This window comes from Palaemon carinicauda, chromosome 5 (assembly GCF_036898095.1).
Source record: "Palaemon carinicauda isolate YSFRI2023 chromosome 5, ASM3689809v2, whole genome shotgun sequence".
NCBI lineage: Eukaryota > Metazoa > Arthropoda > Malacostraca > Decapoda > Palaemonidae > Palaemon > Palaemon carinicauda.
In genome coordinates, this window is record NC_090729.1 from 46,584,177 (window position 1) to 46,603,430 (window position 19,254).

The window sequence follows — 19,254 nt, forward strand, 5'->3', positions numbered from 1 at the left end:
TAACTAAAACTGTCAGTCATTACCTGTAATGCCTGTAGGGGTTAGTCAATTCATGATATGACTGATAACTCTAGTCATTTCGCGAAATGACTGATTTATTGTCATTTCTGTTACACCATATGGCTGTTATACTTTAGGCAAAGTGTGAATTAGTATTTTGACTTGTTTCCGCTATCTAGGAAATAACTCCGGCCACGAATATAGTACACATTACTCTCACCTCCCTTACTACAAGATTAGTTTATTCTAGTACCTTGACAAGATGTCTAAGAGCATAGAGTTAAAATTTCGTGAAGAGTTATTATCTAAGTATGAGAAGTGTTCTAAGTATCTCATTCCGAAAGACGCTTATTTTCAAATGATTGAGGACATTCATAGAGGTAGCGAAAGAAAGAACACGAAAAGTCGTCACGAATGTTACCTTTTGAGTAAATATGAAGTGTTACAGCGTGGGGATGTTGAGAAAATTATTAAGAAACGACAAACTCTAGACGAAACACCGGTGTACTATGTCTCCATTGAGGACACATTTGACATAGTTAAAAGAGCACACGTTGCAACTGGTCATGCCGGTCGAGACAGAATGACAAAAGAACTTCAAGTGAAATATGCCAACATTCAGCGAGATACAATTGAACTATTCAAGTCGTTATGCCTGGAATGCCAGAAAAAGAGAAAGCAACCAAGGACAAAGGGTGTCGTAGTTAAATCTATTCTGAGTACTGAATTTTCATCACGTGGCCAGGTTGATCTCATAGACATGCAGTCTATGTCATGTAGAACCTTCAAATGGATTATGGTTTACCAAGACCATCTGACAAAGTTCTGCGTTCTACGTCGGCTCACATCAAAGCATGCAGCTGAAGTAGCATTCCAACTTGCTGATATCTTTCTACTTCTGGGTGCTCCTGTAATCCTTCAATCAGACAATGGTTCTGAGTTTACAGCTCAGATTATTACTGAACTACGTTCTTTGTGGCCTGAATTGTCAATCGTTCACGGCAAGCCTAGACATCCACAGAGCCAAACCTCTGTTGAACGAGCAAATGGTGACACAAAAGACATGCTTGTAGCGTGGATGGCTGACAACAACTCAACGGACTGGGCTACAGGCATCAAATTTGTTCAGTTTTCCAAGAATCCGGCTTACCATGCAGGGATCAAAAGAGGTCCATATGCTGCAATGTTCGGTGTGAATGCCCGAGTCGGACTGATATCAACATCACTTCCACAAGAAATCATCAGTTGCCTGCAGTCTGAGCAAGTCCTTAAAACAATGCTTCAGCAGCAAGAAACAGATACCAACGAGCCTGAAACAGAAGCAGAAGCTGATGTCAATGAACCCGAGCGAGAACCACCCAAAGCTGAAATGAATGAGTCTGAACAAGAGTCAGAGCCACTATCCCTGCATCAAACGAACCTTGATCAACTTCATAACAGCATCAGCCCCCAACGATTAGCAGCAAGTGAATCTCAGTGACAATAAGCAGAACGTATGGTTAAGAGGAGTCGAACAGAATTAGTAGCAGGTGAGATAGGAGAGAACATTGCTCTTCCAATTCCATTGGTTGATCGAGGTCGTGGAGACCCAAGGAACATCCTAGGTGTTATTGTGAGTAGGAGCATGAACGACTAATACAGGTATTCTAAAAGGAAGCTATTCCAGGAATCAGTTTGACATTTGTCCTGAGATTGCTGAAAGAAAGTGACATTAACAATGACATTGAAATTTCTCTCCAAGAAGCCGTTATCAAATCCTCTATCAGCGGAGAACAAGGTTTTGTTAAGTGTTCATGCAATGGTCCCAAAATATGTCAAGCAAACATATGCAAATGTTTCAAATCTAAACAGCTATGCAATAGTAGATGCCACAATAGCCTCAACTGTGTAAATAAATAAATCTGTAATTGATATGTCATGTGTTTTTACTATTGTTCGATTGTTCTATCGTACTATTGATTTAATTTTTAACTAGTGCTTTTATATTTGTGATTTTCTTATGAATAAAATTATTATACCAGGTGATTTATTCCTGCAATTATTGTAAATATTGATATTACTATTGCTAGTCATTTACTTTTTAACTATAGTCCATTTCTTTTAGCGAGTCATATTAGCACCGACTCGCAGCGGTGCCCTTTTAGCTCGGAAAAGTTTCCTGATCGCTGATTGGTTGGACAAGATAATTCTAACCAATCAGCGACCAGGAAACTTTTCCGAGCTAAAAGGGCACCGTTGCGAGTCAATGCAAATATGACTCGCTAAAAGAAATGGACCATAGTGATATTTATATGTGTGAATTTTCTTGTGAATAAAATTATTAGAGTACAAAACAGTTACTTTCGCCTTTCAAACATATAAAGCTCAATAACAAATGACTTTAGTCATTTCGTGAAATGTCTGGTCACCAACTTCAGTCGTTTCACGAAAAGGCTGGAATTTTTAGTCAATTCATGAATTGACTGACCCCTACAGGGATTACATGAAATGACTAACAGTTTTAGTCATTTCACGAAATAACTGATTTCACAGTTTGACTGTAATATATATATATATATATATATATATATATATATATATATATATATATATATATATATATATATATATATATATATATATATATATATATATATATATATATACCAAAGGCACTTTCCCCAATTTTGTGGGGTAGCCGATATCAACAATGAAACAAAACAAAAAAGGTGACCTTTACTCTCTACGTTCCTTCAGCCTACTCAGGGACTCCGCCGAGTTCAGATGGTACTGCTAGGGTTCCCAACCTCCCACATTATCCACCACAGATGAAGCTTCATAATGTTGAATCCACTACTGGTGCTACCTCCGCAGTCATCTATGACACCGGAGGAAGCAGCAGGGCTTACCGGAACTGCGTCACAATCGCTTGCCATTCATTCCTATTTCTAGCACTCTCTCTTGCCTCTCTCACATCTATCCTCCTATCACCCAGAGCTTTCTTCACACCATCCTTCCACCCAAACCTTGGCCTTCATCTTGCACTTCTCCCATCAACTCTTGCATTCATCACCTTCTTTAGCAGACAGCCATTTTCCATTCTTTCAACATGGCCAAACCACCTCAACTCATTCATATCCACTCTAGCCGCTAACTCATTTCTTACACCCGTTCTCACCCTCAATACTTCGTTCCTAACCCTATCTACTCGAGATACACCAGCCGTACTCCTTAGACACTTCATATCAAACACATTCAATTTCTGTGTCTCCATCACTTTCATTCCCCACAACTCCGATCCATACATCACAGTTGGTACAATCACTTTCTTATATAGAACTCTCTTTACATTCATGCACAACCCTATATTTTTTACTACTCCCTTAACTGCCCCCAACACTTTGCAACCTTCATTCCCTTCCTGACGTACATCTGCTTCCACTCCACCATTTGCTGCAACAACAGACCCCAAGTACTTGAACTGATCCACCTCCTCAAGCAACTCTCCATTCAACATGACATTCAACCTTGCATCACCTTCCCTTCTCGCACATCTCATAACCTTACTCTTACCCACATTAACTCTCAACTTCCTTCTCTCACACACCCCTCTAAATTCTGTCACTAGTCAGTCAAGCTTCTCTACTGATCATCCACAAACAACAACTGATGTACCTCTTTTCATGATCATTCTCGCCTACCAGTTATATATATATATATATATATATATATATATATATATATATATATATATATATATATATATATATATATATATATATATATATATATATATATATATATATATATAAATATATTTATATATATACATATATGATATATATATATATATATATATATATATATATATATATATATATATATATATATATATATATATATATATGTGTGTGTGTGTGTGTGTGTGTGTGTTTTACCATTGCACAAATATATTAAATCTCCTAAATTGTTTTCATCTTCTGAAAAACACACGAATTTTATCTGTAGATAAAACTACACCAGTACCACTTCGTAAGTGATTTCTCTTTAATGAAAAAAATTAGATTTTTAATTTTCATAGGATATAAAATGCAAAATTCAAGGGTAATAATGCATTGTTTAGACAATGTTAGTGGAAGCAAAGAACGCGCAGTGCACTTTTTCCGTCCTTATTAATTAGGAATCGTAAAAACAACATAAGGATGTAAAAGAAAAGAAAAAAATCTTTGCTAAAAGTATTATCGTAGTCATACAAATATTTATGAATTAGAAAAATCAGTCCTAAATGTATTATAAAATTACACGAGCAATTCAATGAGTATCAAATTAAGAAAAAAAATAAAAAGAAAATCCTGATTTTTTTTCAAATAAACGTTACCATGAAAACAGATATGTCTTATTTATTGCCGAATACCACTAGGTTGTATATTTGCCTTTTGTTTTTCGATAAAATTACTTTTAAATTATATTATCTCTTTCTTTCTTTCATTCCGATTTTCTCTGGAGAATATTATTAACATAGAAAATAATCAATGATACTTCTCTTTCCATTTATAAATATTATATGATGAAAGGCTAAAACACAATTAATGAATAGATTAATTTTTCCCCTATTTATTAAAACGAAAAAACATGTCTCTTCAATTCTTCTAAAATCTGAAATAGTGACATATTCTTGTGGCGTCAGAAATATTTATAAAATTCCATTTCAATGTCGCCAGTCGTAATCTATGTGACATGCTAAATATATCCTGGCGATGACATAACAAAATATTTGCTGAGGCAATTCACATCTAAGTTTTCAAAGCATATTCGATAAGCCGGAATTCACCAACGTTTAAAGAGAAAGGGATTGAATTTTGTCAGATTTATTGTAAACATCAAAAGATTTTCCAGATGTCCGATTACTAGTCAGTGAAGATTATGCATTTATATATATATATATATATATATATATATATATATATATATATATATATATATATATATATATATATATATATGTATGTATATATATATATATATATATATATATATATATATATATATATATATATATATATATATATATATATATATATATATATATATATATATATATATATATATATATATATATATATATTTATATATATATATATATATATATATATATATATATATATATATATATATATATATATATATATATATATATATATATATATATATATATATATATATATATATATATATATATATTGATGATGTAGCCATGTCGTCCTGATGGAAGTTCCTAAAAGGTAGCTTCCTAGGGTATTTTTCACTACAGTGATACTCCCTAAGAATTTTACCTTAAGGTATCCTGAATTCTAACTCCTTGAGCGAAAATCCCTAAATAATCTCACAGGAATATCGCATAATATCAGAGGACGTATTCTTGACATGTCACATAGCTATCTTCACCCAAAACAGTATTAACGCTTCGAGGGGCTACAGTGACAAGAATCTGAAACGAGAATGAAAAGAGAGCCGCTCATAAGGCATCTCTCCTATTACGTTTCCAGTGTGTATCTGATGAAGGCGGTAGCTCCCTCTTTATTCCTTTATCTGTAGCTCTACTACTCGGTGTTTTCCCTTGTGTTCTCTCGTTATTTAGGATTTAATTAAACATCTTGATGACTTTTCCGGCCTCTTTTGCCTCTGGAAAGTTGAGTATTATCTTTACTATATATAAATGTAAGCTCTTGTCTTTTTGAATTAAATCAAAAGTAATTTTAAAGTAAACAAGAGCTGTTGCCTACCGGAGGCATCCTGGATGCTATCGCTCGCTATTTATGGGTCATTTAGTTAGCGAGAGCGACGTCCCCGGTTTGTTATGCTTTAATAATCTAGCTATTTAACTCCTCTAGGAATGCTTATATTATACCGTCAGATTTTAGTTCGGTGATTTAGGTAACTGATCTTGCCCTTCGCGAGGCTTAGTAGCCTAGGCATCTGGCTCTATTACTTTCATGCATGATATAAGTTTTTCCAATTGTTATTTTATTGAAGCTATTGGCAAATATTTTATACATGTAAGATATTGTTGAATGTTCTTTCCAAGATTGTATACGAGAGAGTTTCTGTGAATTAGGTAATCGATTCTCACTTTACCTAGGCTTGTAATCTAGGTACAGTAGTATACTCTCGCACATCCCCGATTTTTTTTCTCCTCCGAAGGCTAAGTTCAATCACTCTCTCCCTCTGAGTAAGCTTTTGGCTTAATCCTAGCAGTTCTATCTGTATAATAATTCAGGTATAACTATTCTAGGATATGTCTGTCCTGACCTGAAAACCAGAGTGACTGGTTTTTTGGGTTAGGGCAGAACATCAGAGTTTCTAGTCTGTGATCTGCTTTTTCCTTAGATAGAAAGTGAGTCTCATTTGCTAGGTTAGGGGCAGACACAGGAATCTTTGCTTCCCAAGTCCACGTCCTAAGGACCGTGTAAGAAATTATTCCTTCATCTAGTAGCCTAGCAGACTGTCGTGTGTTGTTTTTCTCGGGCTGGAGAATGAGTTTCTCTGTTGCCCGGCGAAATAACTGCACCTAACTTTGTTCTGGTTGGGAGGAGGATGGCAATTATTGCCAGTCTTCCTCCCTAAAAGACAACTCTAGGTTAGGATGAGCTTCCTTAACTGCTGAGTGTGTCTCTTGCTAGAACGAAGTTATTAGGACCCTTATCCCTTCCCCACCTCTCTTTCTTTTATTATCTTTTGGCCGCAGTCCTACTTCCGTACATAGTGTAGATGAGGATGGAGGACCGGCTCAGCTCTCTGCTGGCTGGCAATTACGTCTCAGCCAGTAGAGACCCATTGTTCTCTCCAGAGTGAACCCCAAACCTCCCTTGGTCTCCCTTCCATGTCTGCCGGTAGAGCCCGGCAGGCTATGGACTCTTTGGAAGCCTGAATGCTACATTCCCCCTTCCATAAGTTCTATCTTTCTGGATGGAAGGTCGTATTGCAATGCCGCCTTATAACCTTACATACATACTGTTTCTCTGACTATTATGTTGTACTCCTACCCGGCTGACGGCTTAACAAACGACAGCCGGGCAGGTAGAGGTTCTCTGGTTCTTGGCTACTGCCAGTGGGCATGGGTATTATTACCTTTGCCTGCTGGCAGTGGAAACACAGCTCGAATCTGCTGGCCACTACGATTAACGGCCGACAGCCGGGTATTAGTGTTTTCAGCTGTTGACTGGCAAAGATTGCCGGCCAGCACACAGTTGTGAATTAGTGGGCTGCTGCCTATTAGTTAAAGGTAGTATATCTTTGAACTATAAAGGGGTAGATGTCGTCCGGCACGTGCCGGCAAACGCCAGCACATACTGGCGCGTGCTGGCCGGCACAACAGCATGCGATGTACAGTAGCTGCTATATTTGTACTGTAGTACACACTGCATTAGTAAAACTACAGTACAGAGTTTGTGATAACACTAAAGTTCTTCAACATACTAAATGTTATCTTGTTCAGCCTTTTGCTGAGACCGTACAATATATAGAAAGTAAGTTCTTTCTGTATTCTTTCTTTCCCGTATATTATAACTTTATCTCAAGGTGTGAACTACACCCTAAATTTCCGATTAGGAAATTACATAAGGTATTCTAGAATAGAATTAACCTTAGTTTCAATATCTTGGGAGGTTTCAGCAATTGACTGGATAGGAAAAAAAAGTATGTGTCTTTCCTTCTTTCTTTTATAGCTTTTCTATATAAGCTCAATGTTTCAATATAAGTGAAAGCCTTCACTTGATAGTCATGGATTTTTCTTCTCTTTACAAGAGGACCATCCAAAGTGCAGGAGTATGTTCTGTAATGTCCGCAGTAAGAACTTCTTTGGACATCAACTTTGCAGGAGACACGCAGCATGCGCAGACTCCAGAGGTGATCTCCTGCATTGGGACCCTCATGTTTGTTCTGTATGTTCTAACCTGAATACCGAGGCTTTTGACAATCCTAAGTCGACGGAATCAAGGGATGCTGCCAGGGGTAGGTTACGAACCTGGGTGAGGGGTTTTCAGAAAAACACCTCAGGCCCCTACCTTCCAAAGGAGAATATGAGGGCATACCTTTTCCCTAAAGCATCAGCTGATGCAGTCATTCCTCAGCCTCAGGTGGAGATACAAACTGTCCAGAATCCGGTAGATTCTGAAGTCTCGGCCGCCCTTCAAGAATCTAATTGGACGATAGGGTGTCGGAGGTGTCGGATTCTAGAGAAAAAGACCTTTTAGGAGAAGGTCAGGAGGAGGAGCTGTCTCAGGCTCCTCAAGTAATAGATGGAGAAATCGACAAGGTGTCGGTTACATTGGTTCCGGACCCAGAACCTGTTCCCTCTACATCGTCTGTTATCCCAGATGAACTGGGAAGGACTCTTTCTTCTATTGTTGAGATGATCCAACAAATTCAAAGAAAGAATGATGCGAAGGAAGCTGCAATGAAACTGGAGATATGTAGACTTGCAGCATCACGTGGGCCCCAGAAGCGACTCAACGTGAAGGATCTTCCTTTGTGCTCGGACACCAATCCTTGGAGGTATGCCTAACACATGCCAATGACATCCGGGAAGATCGTGATATAAGAAAAGTTGGGAGCAATTCCCCTGGAAAAAGTGGAATTTTGGCCCAACAAAGATTCTTATCCGTACTGCTATGTCTTAGGAAGGAGCTAGCCTCAAAGGAGGAGACAGAGCTGAATGATGTCATATTTCTTGACCATAGTAAAGCACAGGTGTTACTAGAGGGGTCCATGAAAGAGAGGGGCTTCATGATCTCAAAGGTGCCAGCCTTGAGTAAGAAGCTTCCTTCCGTTGTGGCCTCTCCAACCAGAGCCTTTCCCTTCATGGAAAATGGATATAAGGCAGCCTTAAAGGCAGTGGAGGAAGGGAAACCATGCCCCTCCTTGGAGGAGTGTAAGTCATTATCTTTGACCTTGCCCTTGGACCAAGAACACTGGAAGGACGTCCACTTTACCTTCTCAGTCGGGAAGCTGGAAGCTGATATTGCTGAACGTCAGTTTGGTGAGGAACTTTGAAAACTGTCGGATGTTCTTTTGCGCAGAGAGCAAGAGACAAAGGAAAGACTTGCGACATCGATGTCGTTGCAAAAGACATTAGAAACGATGTTCATGGTAGTGTGCAAAAACCCATCTGGCTACAGTTACGAAGGATCTCTATAGCTTTATTAAAGCTAGGAGAACCTGAAGAGAGTTCGTGTTTGCCTCAGCTGCGATGAGGCAAGAACCGAGGAGACTGATATCCTCTCATATCTGGGGTAAAGACCTCTTTCCCAATGAAGTGGTTAAAGAGGTAGTAGACAAGGCCGTCACAGAGAATAGGAACCTTCTCAAAAAGTGGGAATTAGATTTTAAGAGAAAGTCTTCTCCAGATGAGGGTCCCCAACCCAAGAAGAAGACAAAAAGGCCTAGGCCATCCTCTCAGCCGGCTAAACCCTACCGACAGCAACAACAACAACTTCCTGTGACCACGGTGCCTCAGATAGTGGCACAACCTCCAACCACTTACCAGCCAGTACCTCAACAAGTGGCGACACAGTCGCCAGTGTTTAACCCAGCCTTCGAAAGGAAGACTTCTTCCTTTCATGCGAAAGCTAGAGGAACACCCAGAGGTTCATCTAGTTAGCCTTCAAGAGGAAGGGGATCTTAGGAGGATGCAGTCAAGGAGGTAAGGCCTCAGGTCCATAACATCAGAAGTGAGATACTTCCAGCAGGAGGGAGACTACAGCTATTTAGGGATGTCTGGACCTTCGATCCCTGGGTCCACAGCGTAATAAAGAATGGACTAGGTTGGAGCTGGAGCAGTCCTCCACCTCAATTTCCTTAATTCTTCCAACACTCAACCCCCGTTCTGGAAGAATATGTCCGTGAGCTCTTAGACAAAAGAGTAATCCAGAAAGTTAAGTCCATCAAATTCCAAGGAAGGCTGTTTTGTGTTCCAAAAAAGGACTCAGAAAAAACTCAGAGTCTATCTCGACTTGTCGCCACTCAACAATTTCATAGTCAACTACAAGTTCAGAATTCTCACACTTCAACACATAAGGACCCTACTGCCCAAGAGGGCATATGATGTTTCTATAGACTTGTCTGACACTTATTGGCATGTTCCAATTAATCGTTACCTGTCCTCCTGCCTAGGCATCAAGTTACATTGATAACTTTACGCCTTCAGAACCCTGCCTTTCAGGCTAAACATATCCCCAAAGATTTTCCCGAACCTCGCGAAAGCACCCGTCCATCAATTACGCCTAAAGGGGGTCCAAGTAGTAGCCTACTTGGATGACTGACTGGTGTGGGCAGCATACAGGACAGAATGCATGCAAGCTTCGGAGATAGTGATCCAGTTCGTGGAACATCTTGGATTCAAGATCAACATCAAAAAGTCTCGACCCTCTCCAGCTCAAAAATTTCAGTGGTTGGGAATCCACTGGAATTTGGAGTCACATCGACTTTCCATTCCTGGGAAGAAGAGGAAGGAAATAGCAGGATCTATCAAGAGACTGCTGAAATCCAAACGGATATCAAGACGCGAACAGGAAAGAGTTCTGGGCTCTCTACAGTTTCCTTTGATAACAGACCCAGTGCTAAGAGCACAGGAGTCTGGAGAAAATACGCATCAAACGCACAAAGAGATCTAATAAGACCTCTACCGACTCGACTACGAACGCTTCTCAAGCCGTGGTCCAATGCATAGCAGTTGAGGAGATCAATACTTCTTCAACCTCCCCCGTCAGTAACTATCCAAACAGACGCCTCAAAGGAAGGCTGGGGAGGTCACTCTCGTCAAAAGAGAGACCAAGGAGCTTGGTCAAATCTTTTCAAGTCATTTCACATCAACTTTCTAGAAGCATGGCAGTTCTTCTGACAATAAAGAAAGTATCTCCTCGCCAATCGACCCACATAAGACTGGTTCTAGACAGCGGGGTGGTAGTGAGATGCCTGAATCGACAAGGGTCGAGGTCCCTTCAAATCAACCAAGTGATGTTGGCCATATTCCCTTTGGTGGAATGGAAGAAATGGCACCTGTCAGCAGTTCACATTCAAGGGTTCCGTAATGTGACAGCGGACGCTCTATCAAGGTTTACACCTATAGAGTTAGAATGGTCCCTTGACGCAGGATCGTTCTCCTTCATCTCGAGCCAAGTCCCGGAGCTGCAGATAGACCTCTTTGCGACGAAAGACAACAAGAAAATAGATTGTTACATGTCCCCATAGAGGATCCGCTAGCGGAGGCAGTGGACGCTATGTCCCTAGACTGAAACAGATGGTCTAATATTTATCTGCTCCCTCCACACAACCTCCTTTTGAAAGTTCTCGATAAGCTGAGATCCTTCAAAGGCAAAGCAGCAATAGTGGCCAACAAGTGGCCAAATAGCATGTGGTTCCCTCTGGCATTGGAACTACGACTAAAATTCGTACCGCTACCGGATCCATCCCTGTCTTAGTGAGTACAGAAGTCGACTGTCTTCGCTCCATCATAGATAACACGGAACCTACATCTCATGATTTTCTCTCCTTAGCGATGAGAAAAAGATTTGGTGTTAAAAGTCAGTTTAGACTTTTGGAGGAAACCAGAAGACATTTTGAGGCTTTAGGGAAGAAATAGATATCCTTTGTCAAGGCAAAGAAACCGAAAGAAATCTCGACGGATTCCTATTTATCATTCTTCATTCACCTTCATGAGCAAGGTTTAGCAGCCAATACAATACTATTGTTCAAGCCTGCCTTGACAAGACAGATACTATATGCCTTACAGGTCGACCTTTCTATTGACGTTCTTAATGAATTACGAAGGCCCATGCTAGGCTTAGCCCTTCAGCACCTCCAAAGACCTTTTGCATAGTGATTAGATAAGTTTTTTCATTGTGTATAAATAATGAACAATGAGGAATGCGCTTAGATGGTCTTGAATTTAAGTTATTTTTCTGTTTGTACTCGCTTGGGGGCCAGAGTTAGTGAAATAGTGGCTCTCTCTAGAGAGGAAGGCCACGTCCAGTTCTTGGAGGGAGAACTGAATCTATTTCCAGACCCAACGTTTTTTACCAAGAACAAGCTACCCACCAACAGGTGGGGTCCCTAGAGAATCTGCCGTTTGAAGGAGGATGCATCTCTATGTCCAGTGGAGTGCCTAAAAGTCTATCTTCATAGAACTTCAGACTTTATGGGAGGACAGCTTTTCAGAAGAGAAACCCTTGGTTTAAAGTTTTCTATAACTAAGGGCGAAATTCATCCAGACAGTACACCCGTTACTCATGATCCAAGGAAAGTTGCCTTTTCCATAAAATTTCTTTAATTATATGGACTTTGAACATCCTTGTTTGTACACCGTCTGGTAGTCATCCAAGGCGTTCTTTATGCACTATGCGAAGCTAGTGGAGCAACTTAAGAGATATCTGGTAGCAGCAGGTAGAATTCTTTAACCTTTTGTTTTAAATATGTGAGGAACAGTGTAATTAATTTGGGACGATTAATCAAGAGGGTAAGTGTGTAGTCACTGTTTTTTACTACACGCTGAGTGATAGGCCAGGAAAGTGTCCTTACGAACTGTTCCATTGACGTTGGTGAACTATCGCACAATACGGACACCTGTGCCAAGCGTTTTTTACGCTAGTGTAAATAAACAGTATACAGACTATATCATTATTATTAATAATTCAATTGAAGTGGCCAATCTGTTTCCTAGTAGACAAATCAATATTTTCTGTTAACTGTTTTTCTTTATGCTTAAACGCATATCATCCATATTTCATAAATTTTATAAATGTTGATTTGATATGTACGTTTATTATATTTTAATAAACTAGTTCATAGTGAACCCTTCGTCTTATTTGCCCACACTGATTTTATTAGAAATGTACTGAAAATTAAGATTAAAATATGGATATTTTTATCATGGTATGTCTTTCAAGACTGTTCCTTGATTCAAGCAAAAGTCCACTCACTCTAACCCTTCCTTGGAAGGGTTGACGTGGTACCCTAACGGGATAGTGGCCAAAAGGCAAAATTAGTTCCTATGCGGATACAACCATTATCCAATAGTTAATAAGAATAGTCACATTGGGGAAGGTGTCACAAATTCATACTGATATTGGTGCTTTATATTGTATGAGGCGAGACAACTATACAAGTTTGTCATTTTGTCTTCGATAGTTATTATGTACTCCTCAAGACTTTTTCTAGAGTATAGTACGACTCTTCCCTGTAGGGGGCAGGAAGCACTAACATAGTTCATGCTTAGATGAAATGATGTATGACGGTAACATCATAGGTCTCTAGGTCTAGACAGACCAGGAAAATACTTTCTTGAGAGTAAGGCACCGATTGAGAATCCACAGATACAGTAATACTCTGGTAAACTTCCATCAGGACGACATGGCCTGAGCCAAAAAAACGGATTTTGAGCGAAGCAAAAAATCTATTTTTGGGTGAGGTAGCAATATCTTCCTGATGGACCCACCCTTCCTTTTATTGTAAAAGAGCTTATTGACCTCTCCCTATAGTAGAGTATCTGTAGCACCTCGTATATCGCTAGAAGGAATAAAGAGGGCGCTACCCGCCTTCATCAGATACACACTGGAAACAGAATAGGAGAGATGCCTTATGACCGGCTCTCTTTTAATTCTTGTTTCAGATTCTTGTCACTGTAACCCCTCGAATTGTTAATACTGTTCGGGGTGAAGATAGATATGTGACGTGTCAAGAATACGTCCTCTGATATTATGCGATATCCATGTGAGATTATTTAGGGATATTCGCTCCAGGAGTTAGAATTCAGGATACCTTAAGGTAAAATTCTCTGGGAGTATCACTGTAGTGAAAAATACCCTAGGAAGCTACCTTTTAGGAACTTCCATCAGGACGACATGGCTACCTCACCCAAAAATAGATTTTTCACTTTGCTCAAAATTCTTTATATATATATATATATATATATATATATATATATATATATATATATATATATATATATATATATATATATATATATATATATATATATATATATATATATATATATATATGTATATATATATATATATATATATATATATATATATATATATATATATATATATATATATATATATATATATATATGTATATATATATATATATATATATATACACAACCGAGAATATGATTTTGTTTTATTTTTATGGAAATTATTTTCATTTCTGCGAAATTATATTTTCATGGAAATACATGGAAAAAAAGAGGAAGAAATAAAACCATTCATGAAACAAAATAACTAATTTCAAATCAAAACTAATAATTAATAATAGATGTTTAGTAAACATAAATTTACTGATATATCAAGAAGAGACATACTTGGAAATAAAATGAAAATGGCGTACTTTTTCCTCTTTTTGTATGAATTTTGTGTAAATATGCATACTTACTATGCATTATTTAAAAAATAATCTTTTGAGTGCCTGTAATTAAAAATAAAAAGAAAAAAAAAGATAAATAAGGGGATTTGAAAGAATTTTCAGTGATAAGAATTTTATGGGATAGAATTGGTCATATTGTTTACGAATATAATTCTTCAGATCCTAAACAAAAAATTTTACGAAGAAAACCAAGATAAGTATGAATAGAAGAATGACATTAAAAGTCATATAAATAACAGAATATAGTCTGAGAATGTATTGAATAGAAAACATTAAAAATTTTCTCATTGTTTTCGTAAATGTATAAAAAAAAAGAAAATACATTGTTGTACGGTAATGGAAATATGCTTTAATATATGCTACTGAGGGTTTTTCTCTTTTTACTTTGTAACCAAAAGAGAATAGAAATCATACTACATGAAAATAGTTTTTCGATAAAAATTTAGGTTTATGTTTGTGTAAAGTAGACTTGCGGCACATGAGCTGAAATGTGTAAAACAATAACATTAGACCTAAAATGAGTGATATTTGATCAAGCATATCCCCCATTACTGGAAAAGAGAGTGTTATAATAGTCTTCAAGTAAGATAAATATTGATTTGGTGATCAAACTACTATCAATTCTATAAATAAGTAATGGAATGGTAATAAAAGTTCTTTCCAAAAGGGTTTTTAATTTTGATAAGAATAGGAACGAGAGGAATAAGATATTTAGTCTGCATCATGTAAGGCCTCATCACAGACCAACTTCTGTTTTTATTGATTTGTTTTGTCACATAATTAATTAACAGTTATGCAAGATAGAGGTTTCGTCATAGTTTATATCTGAAAACTGTTAAACCAACATGCCATGTTTGATTAGAGTATTTTCTGTTCTTTATTGTGTTTTTTTCTATTTTTCCGTATGATATGAAGAGTTTTTATTGATAACAAAAGTGCAATGTATGATCCCCCCAACCAAAAAAAAAAAAGAGAGAATTTTTTTTAGTATATATATATATATATATATATATATCCATGTGTCTGCAGAGACACTTCGAATCATGAATTCTAGGATCTCGCCATTTCCATGTATCCTAATTGGATTATCTTGCAGCCCTTAGCTTCAACAATATCATCTGGCTGTTTTTGGAGTTTGCTTTGTCCTAAATATGCAAACATCACAACGGAGGCTGTCGACCTGTTCAAGTCCTACTGCATTACCAAGACAAAGGGAGTTGAGGTTCTGTCCTTAGGATTTAAATTTTCGCTGCCAAGTTGATTTAATTGACATGCAGTCATCTCCACAAGACCCAACACAAGTGGATCATGTTGTACCAGTGCCATCTGACCAAGTCTGTCATCCTAGCCCACTTACATCCAATAGAGTAGCTGAGGTTGCTTTCCAGGTTTTGGGTATCTTCTTATTGATTGGTGATCAATTCATCCTACAATCAGATAATAGATCTGAACTCACTTCCTATGTGGTTCGAGATATGAACGATCTCTGGCTTCATCTTGTGCATGGAAAGCCCCTAGAGAGGCACAAAGTCAAGGTTCAGTTGAACAGGCCGACTCCAACATCAAAGACATGCTGACTGCTTGGCTCTCTGACAACAACATCCGAGATTAGTCCCTATGCCTTCGTTTTGTTCAGAACCAAAATAACTCATCATACCATTCAGAGATCATGAATACTCCCTATTCTACTTTGCTTGGAGAGAATCCAAAAGATAGACTCTCTTCCACTAGTTTGCTTAGAGACAGAAGATGATCTTGCAGCACTAGGAGCACAGCCTCCTACTGATCCAACTGACAAGCCACTCGAGGCCTCTGAGCCAGTCATCATCAGCACGCAGCCATCCTAGTCCCTTGATGAGCCAGTCACCATCTTCACCTTTCCACCCCAGGTCCACTTAGTTCAGCACCGCATATTGCATGAAGACAATAAGAAATTTCCAAGAACTGCCAGAGGACCAGAAAGGGTCAAGTGTGCCAAGCAGAACGTATGGTCAAATGAATAAGATCGACTTATAAGCTGGGGAAATAGGGGGCAAAGCCGTTGTGCCAGCTCACGTGTTGACTGGGGAAGGGAGGATCCAAAAAATCTTCTAGGAATCAACATGGAAGGAAATGAAAATAACCTATACACTATTGGTGTAAAAGCGGTGATACTAAGGATTAAGCATCTGCTATGTCAACTATGTCAATTATTTTTTTCTTTTTACATAACTTTTTGTAGTCTTGCTTAGTGTAGTATAAGATTTTCTTTTCTGCCCTATTTGATTAGATTTGTCAAATATTAGGCATTACTTTGCTTTTTCTCTTGAAGTAGCAATAAAATATACCTATTCGATACCATATGTTCAGAAATTTGTGACACACGTTAATGAAGATTAATCCTTTTTTCCTAGTGAGTAATGTTATATGGCATAGATAATTAGCCATGTGTTTTATTATTATTATTATTATTATTATTATTATTATTATTATTATTATTATTATTATTATTATTATTATTATTTTTAGGATTATTATTATTATTATTATTATTATTATTTCTTGGTTAGCTACAACAGTGATTGGATAATCAGGATGCTATAAGAATAGGGACCCCAACAGGGAAAATAGCCTCATGGGGGAAGGAAACAATATATATATATATATATATATATATATATATATATATATATATATATATATATATATATATATATATATATATATATATATATGTAAATATCACCCACGAATGGCATTTAATACCGAATTCTATCTTGGGAATATATATCCACTTGGAATATATCCAAGTGGATATATATTCCCAAGATAGGATTCGGTATATTTACATTAATTAAAATCACGTGTGCTTGTAATATATGTTCATATATATATATATATATATATATATATATATATATATATATATATATATATATATATATATATATATATATATATATATATATATATATATATATATATATATATATATATATATGTATATTTTAAGAGCAGTAACCCCATTACCATAAATATTCCCTATTTAATAAATTAGTCCACAATATCGTAAAGAAATCACGGGGGAATATTGAATGTCACTCTTGAGCTCCGGATAAAATGGAAATGGCTATATTCCAGAGGTCGACAACCTGTACCTATTTTCATCACCCAAGCCTACTATCCATCAAAACTAAAACAAGGGAGGGCCACACAATGGCTGATAATGACTCAAGTAGATCTATGGTTTCCCTTAACGACCCCTTCCTTGGCTCAGCGTAACGACAAAGTAGCAACATTGGAGGATACAATTATTCTTTATTGGGGAACAAGCTCTTGACTCAGTGATTACAAATCCGCGACATTTCCAACATGCTGTCACTTAGCTCAAAGCTATTCTATGACTAACTACGATCGACCAGCTATGTTATAACAACTAATTCTCTTTCGTAGAAGGACAACTGCCAGCTCCCCACATGGTTTTCGAAGACACAGGGCTATCAGACTTCATTTTAGTAGACATTGCTATCTGGGTATAGAAATGACCCCTTAGACGTCTTCAGGAACACCTTTCATATACGCTAATCCATAAAAAGACTTGGTGAATGACATATTATTTTTATCATTTTTATTATTATTATTATTATTATTATTATTATTATTATTATTATTATTATTATTATTATTATTATTATTATTATTATTATTATTATTATTATTTGTCCCCACTTTTTTCCAACATATATATGGAGTTTTTTTAATCTAGATTAATTCCTTCGGTGTGGTCTTCCCAAATTATTGGGTATCGATATGTTGATGATGTTATAGGTATTTTAGAAGAAAATTTTAATCTTGAGGGTTTTGTTTCAATTATTAGTTCAGTAGTACCATCTATAAAATTCACTATAGAAAGTGAAGAAAATAACTGTATCCCATTTTTAGACGTTTTAATGGTTAGAGGAACAGTTAAATTGAAGTTTTCCATATATAGAAAGCATACAAATAATTTTTCATAAGTACATTTTTACTCCAGTCACTCTAAAAATATAAAAAATTCAGTTTTTTCGTTAGGGCATTTAAAATTTCTAGCCCAGATTACATTGAGGACGAGTTCACTAAAATAGAAAAAAAAAAGCAACAGATCTTTGCTATCACAAATATTTCTTAGAAAAATGTATGAATAAGGCTAAGAAAACATTTTATAGTGTCCAATTAGAGAAGAAGGAAACAATTAATAATATGCTTTGTTTGCCATTTCATGTTTGTTTTTTAGATGTTATACCACTTTTGAAAAAAAACTAGACATTGATATAATGTTTAAATGTAATTGTACATTGAAAAATATTTTAATTAAGAATATTTCTGGGAATGATAATAATGTAATATATAGCATTCCTTGTTCAGAGTGTAACCTATTCTATGCCAGCCAAACATCCAAAAGTATCCCAATCAGATTAAAACAGCATCTGGTGGCCGTCTCCAGGGGTTATCTTAATAATGCCTTGGCCTCCCACTGGTTAGTCAGGTCACAGAATTGGTTGATCAAAGACGGAAAAAGAAATCCATGTAAATGTCTATTTCCAAAGGAATACTGTTGAATAATTTTTAATCTCCTGTACTCGAGGTAGAAATTTCAATCTAAGCCCAGGTTTGTTTTCCGTTAATCCACTATTATCCTTTCATCTAAAATCTGAATTTTAGAGAGTTATTAAGAAACTGACAACTGTTGGATCCCCTTCTCCTGTATGAATACGATGTCTTTGTATATCTATTCTTATTGTTGAGTTTGATAATGTCCTGAGTGGATGAAAGTACTAACTCCAATCGAGTCTTTTCATTTCTCCTTTCGTGGCTATAATACATACACACACA

General features: G+C 36.9%; 1 protein-coding gene across 1 annotated transcript; it reads left to right on the forward strand.

Moving 5' to 3' along the window:
* Positions 1 to 262: 262 nt before the first annotated feature.
* Positions 263 to 1,480, forward strand: LOC137640872 (KRAB-A domain-containing protein 2-like). The gene has a single exon (XM_068373334.1). The coding sequence runs from the start codon at positions 263 to 265 to the stop codon at positions 1,478 to 1,480; it is 1,218 nt and encodes a 405-aa protein (XP_068229435.1).
* Positions 1,481 to 19,254: the final 17,774 nt, after the last annotated feature.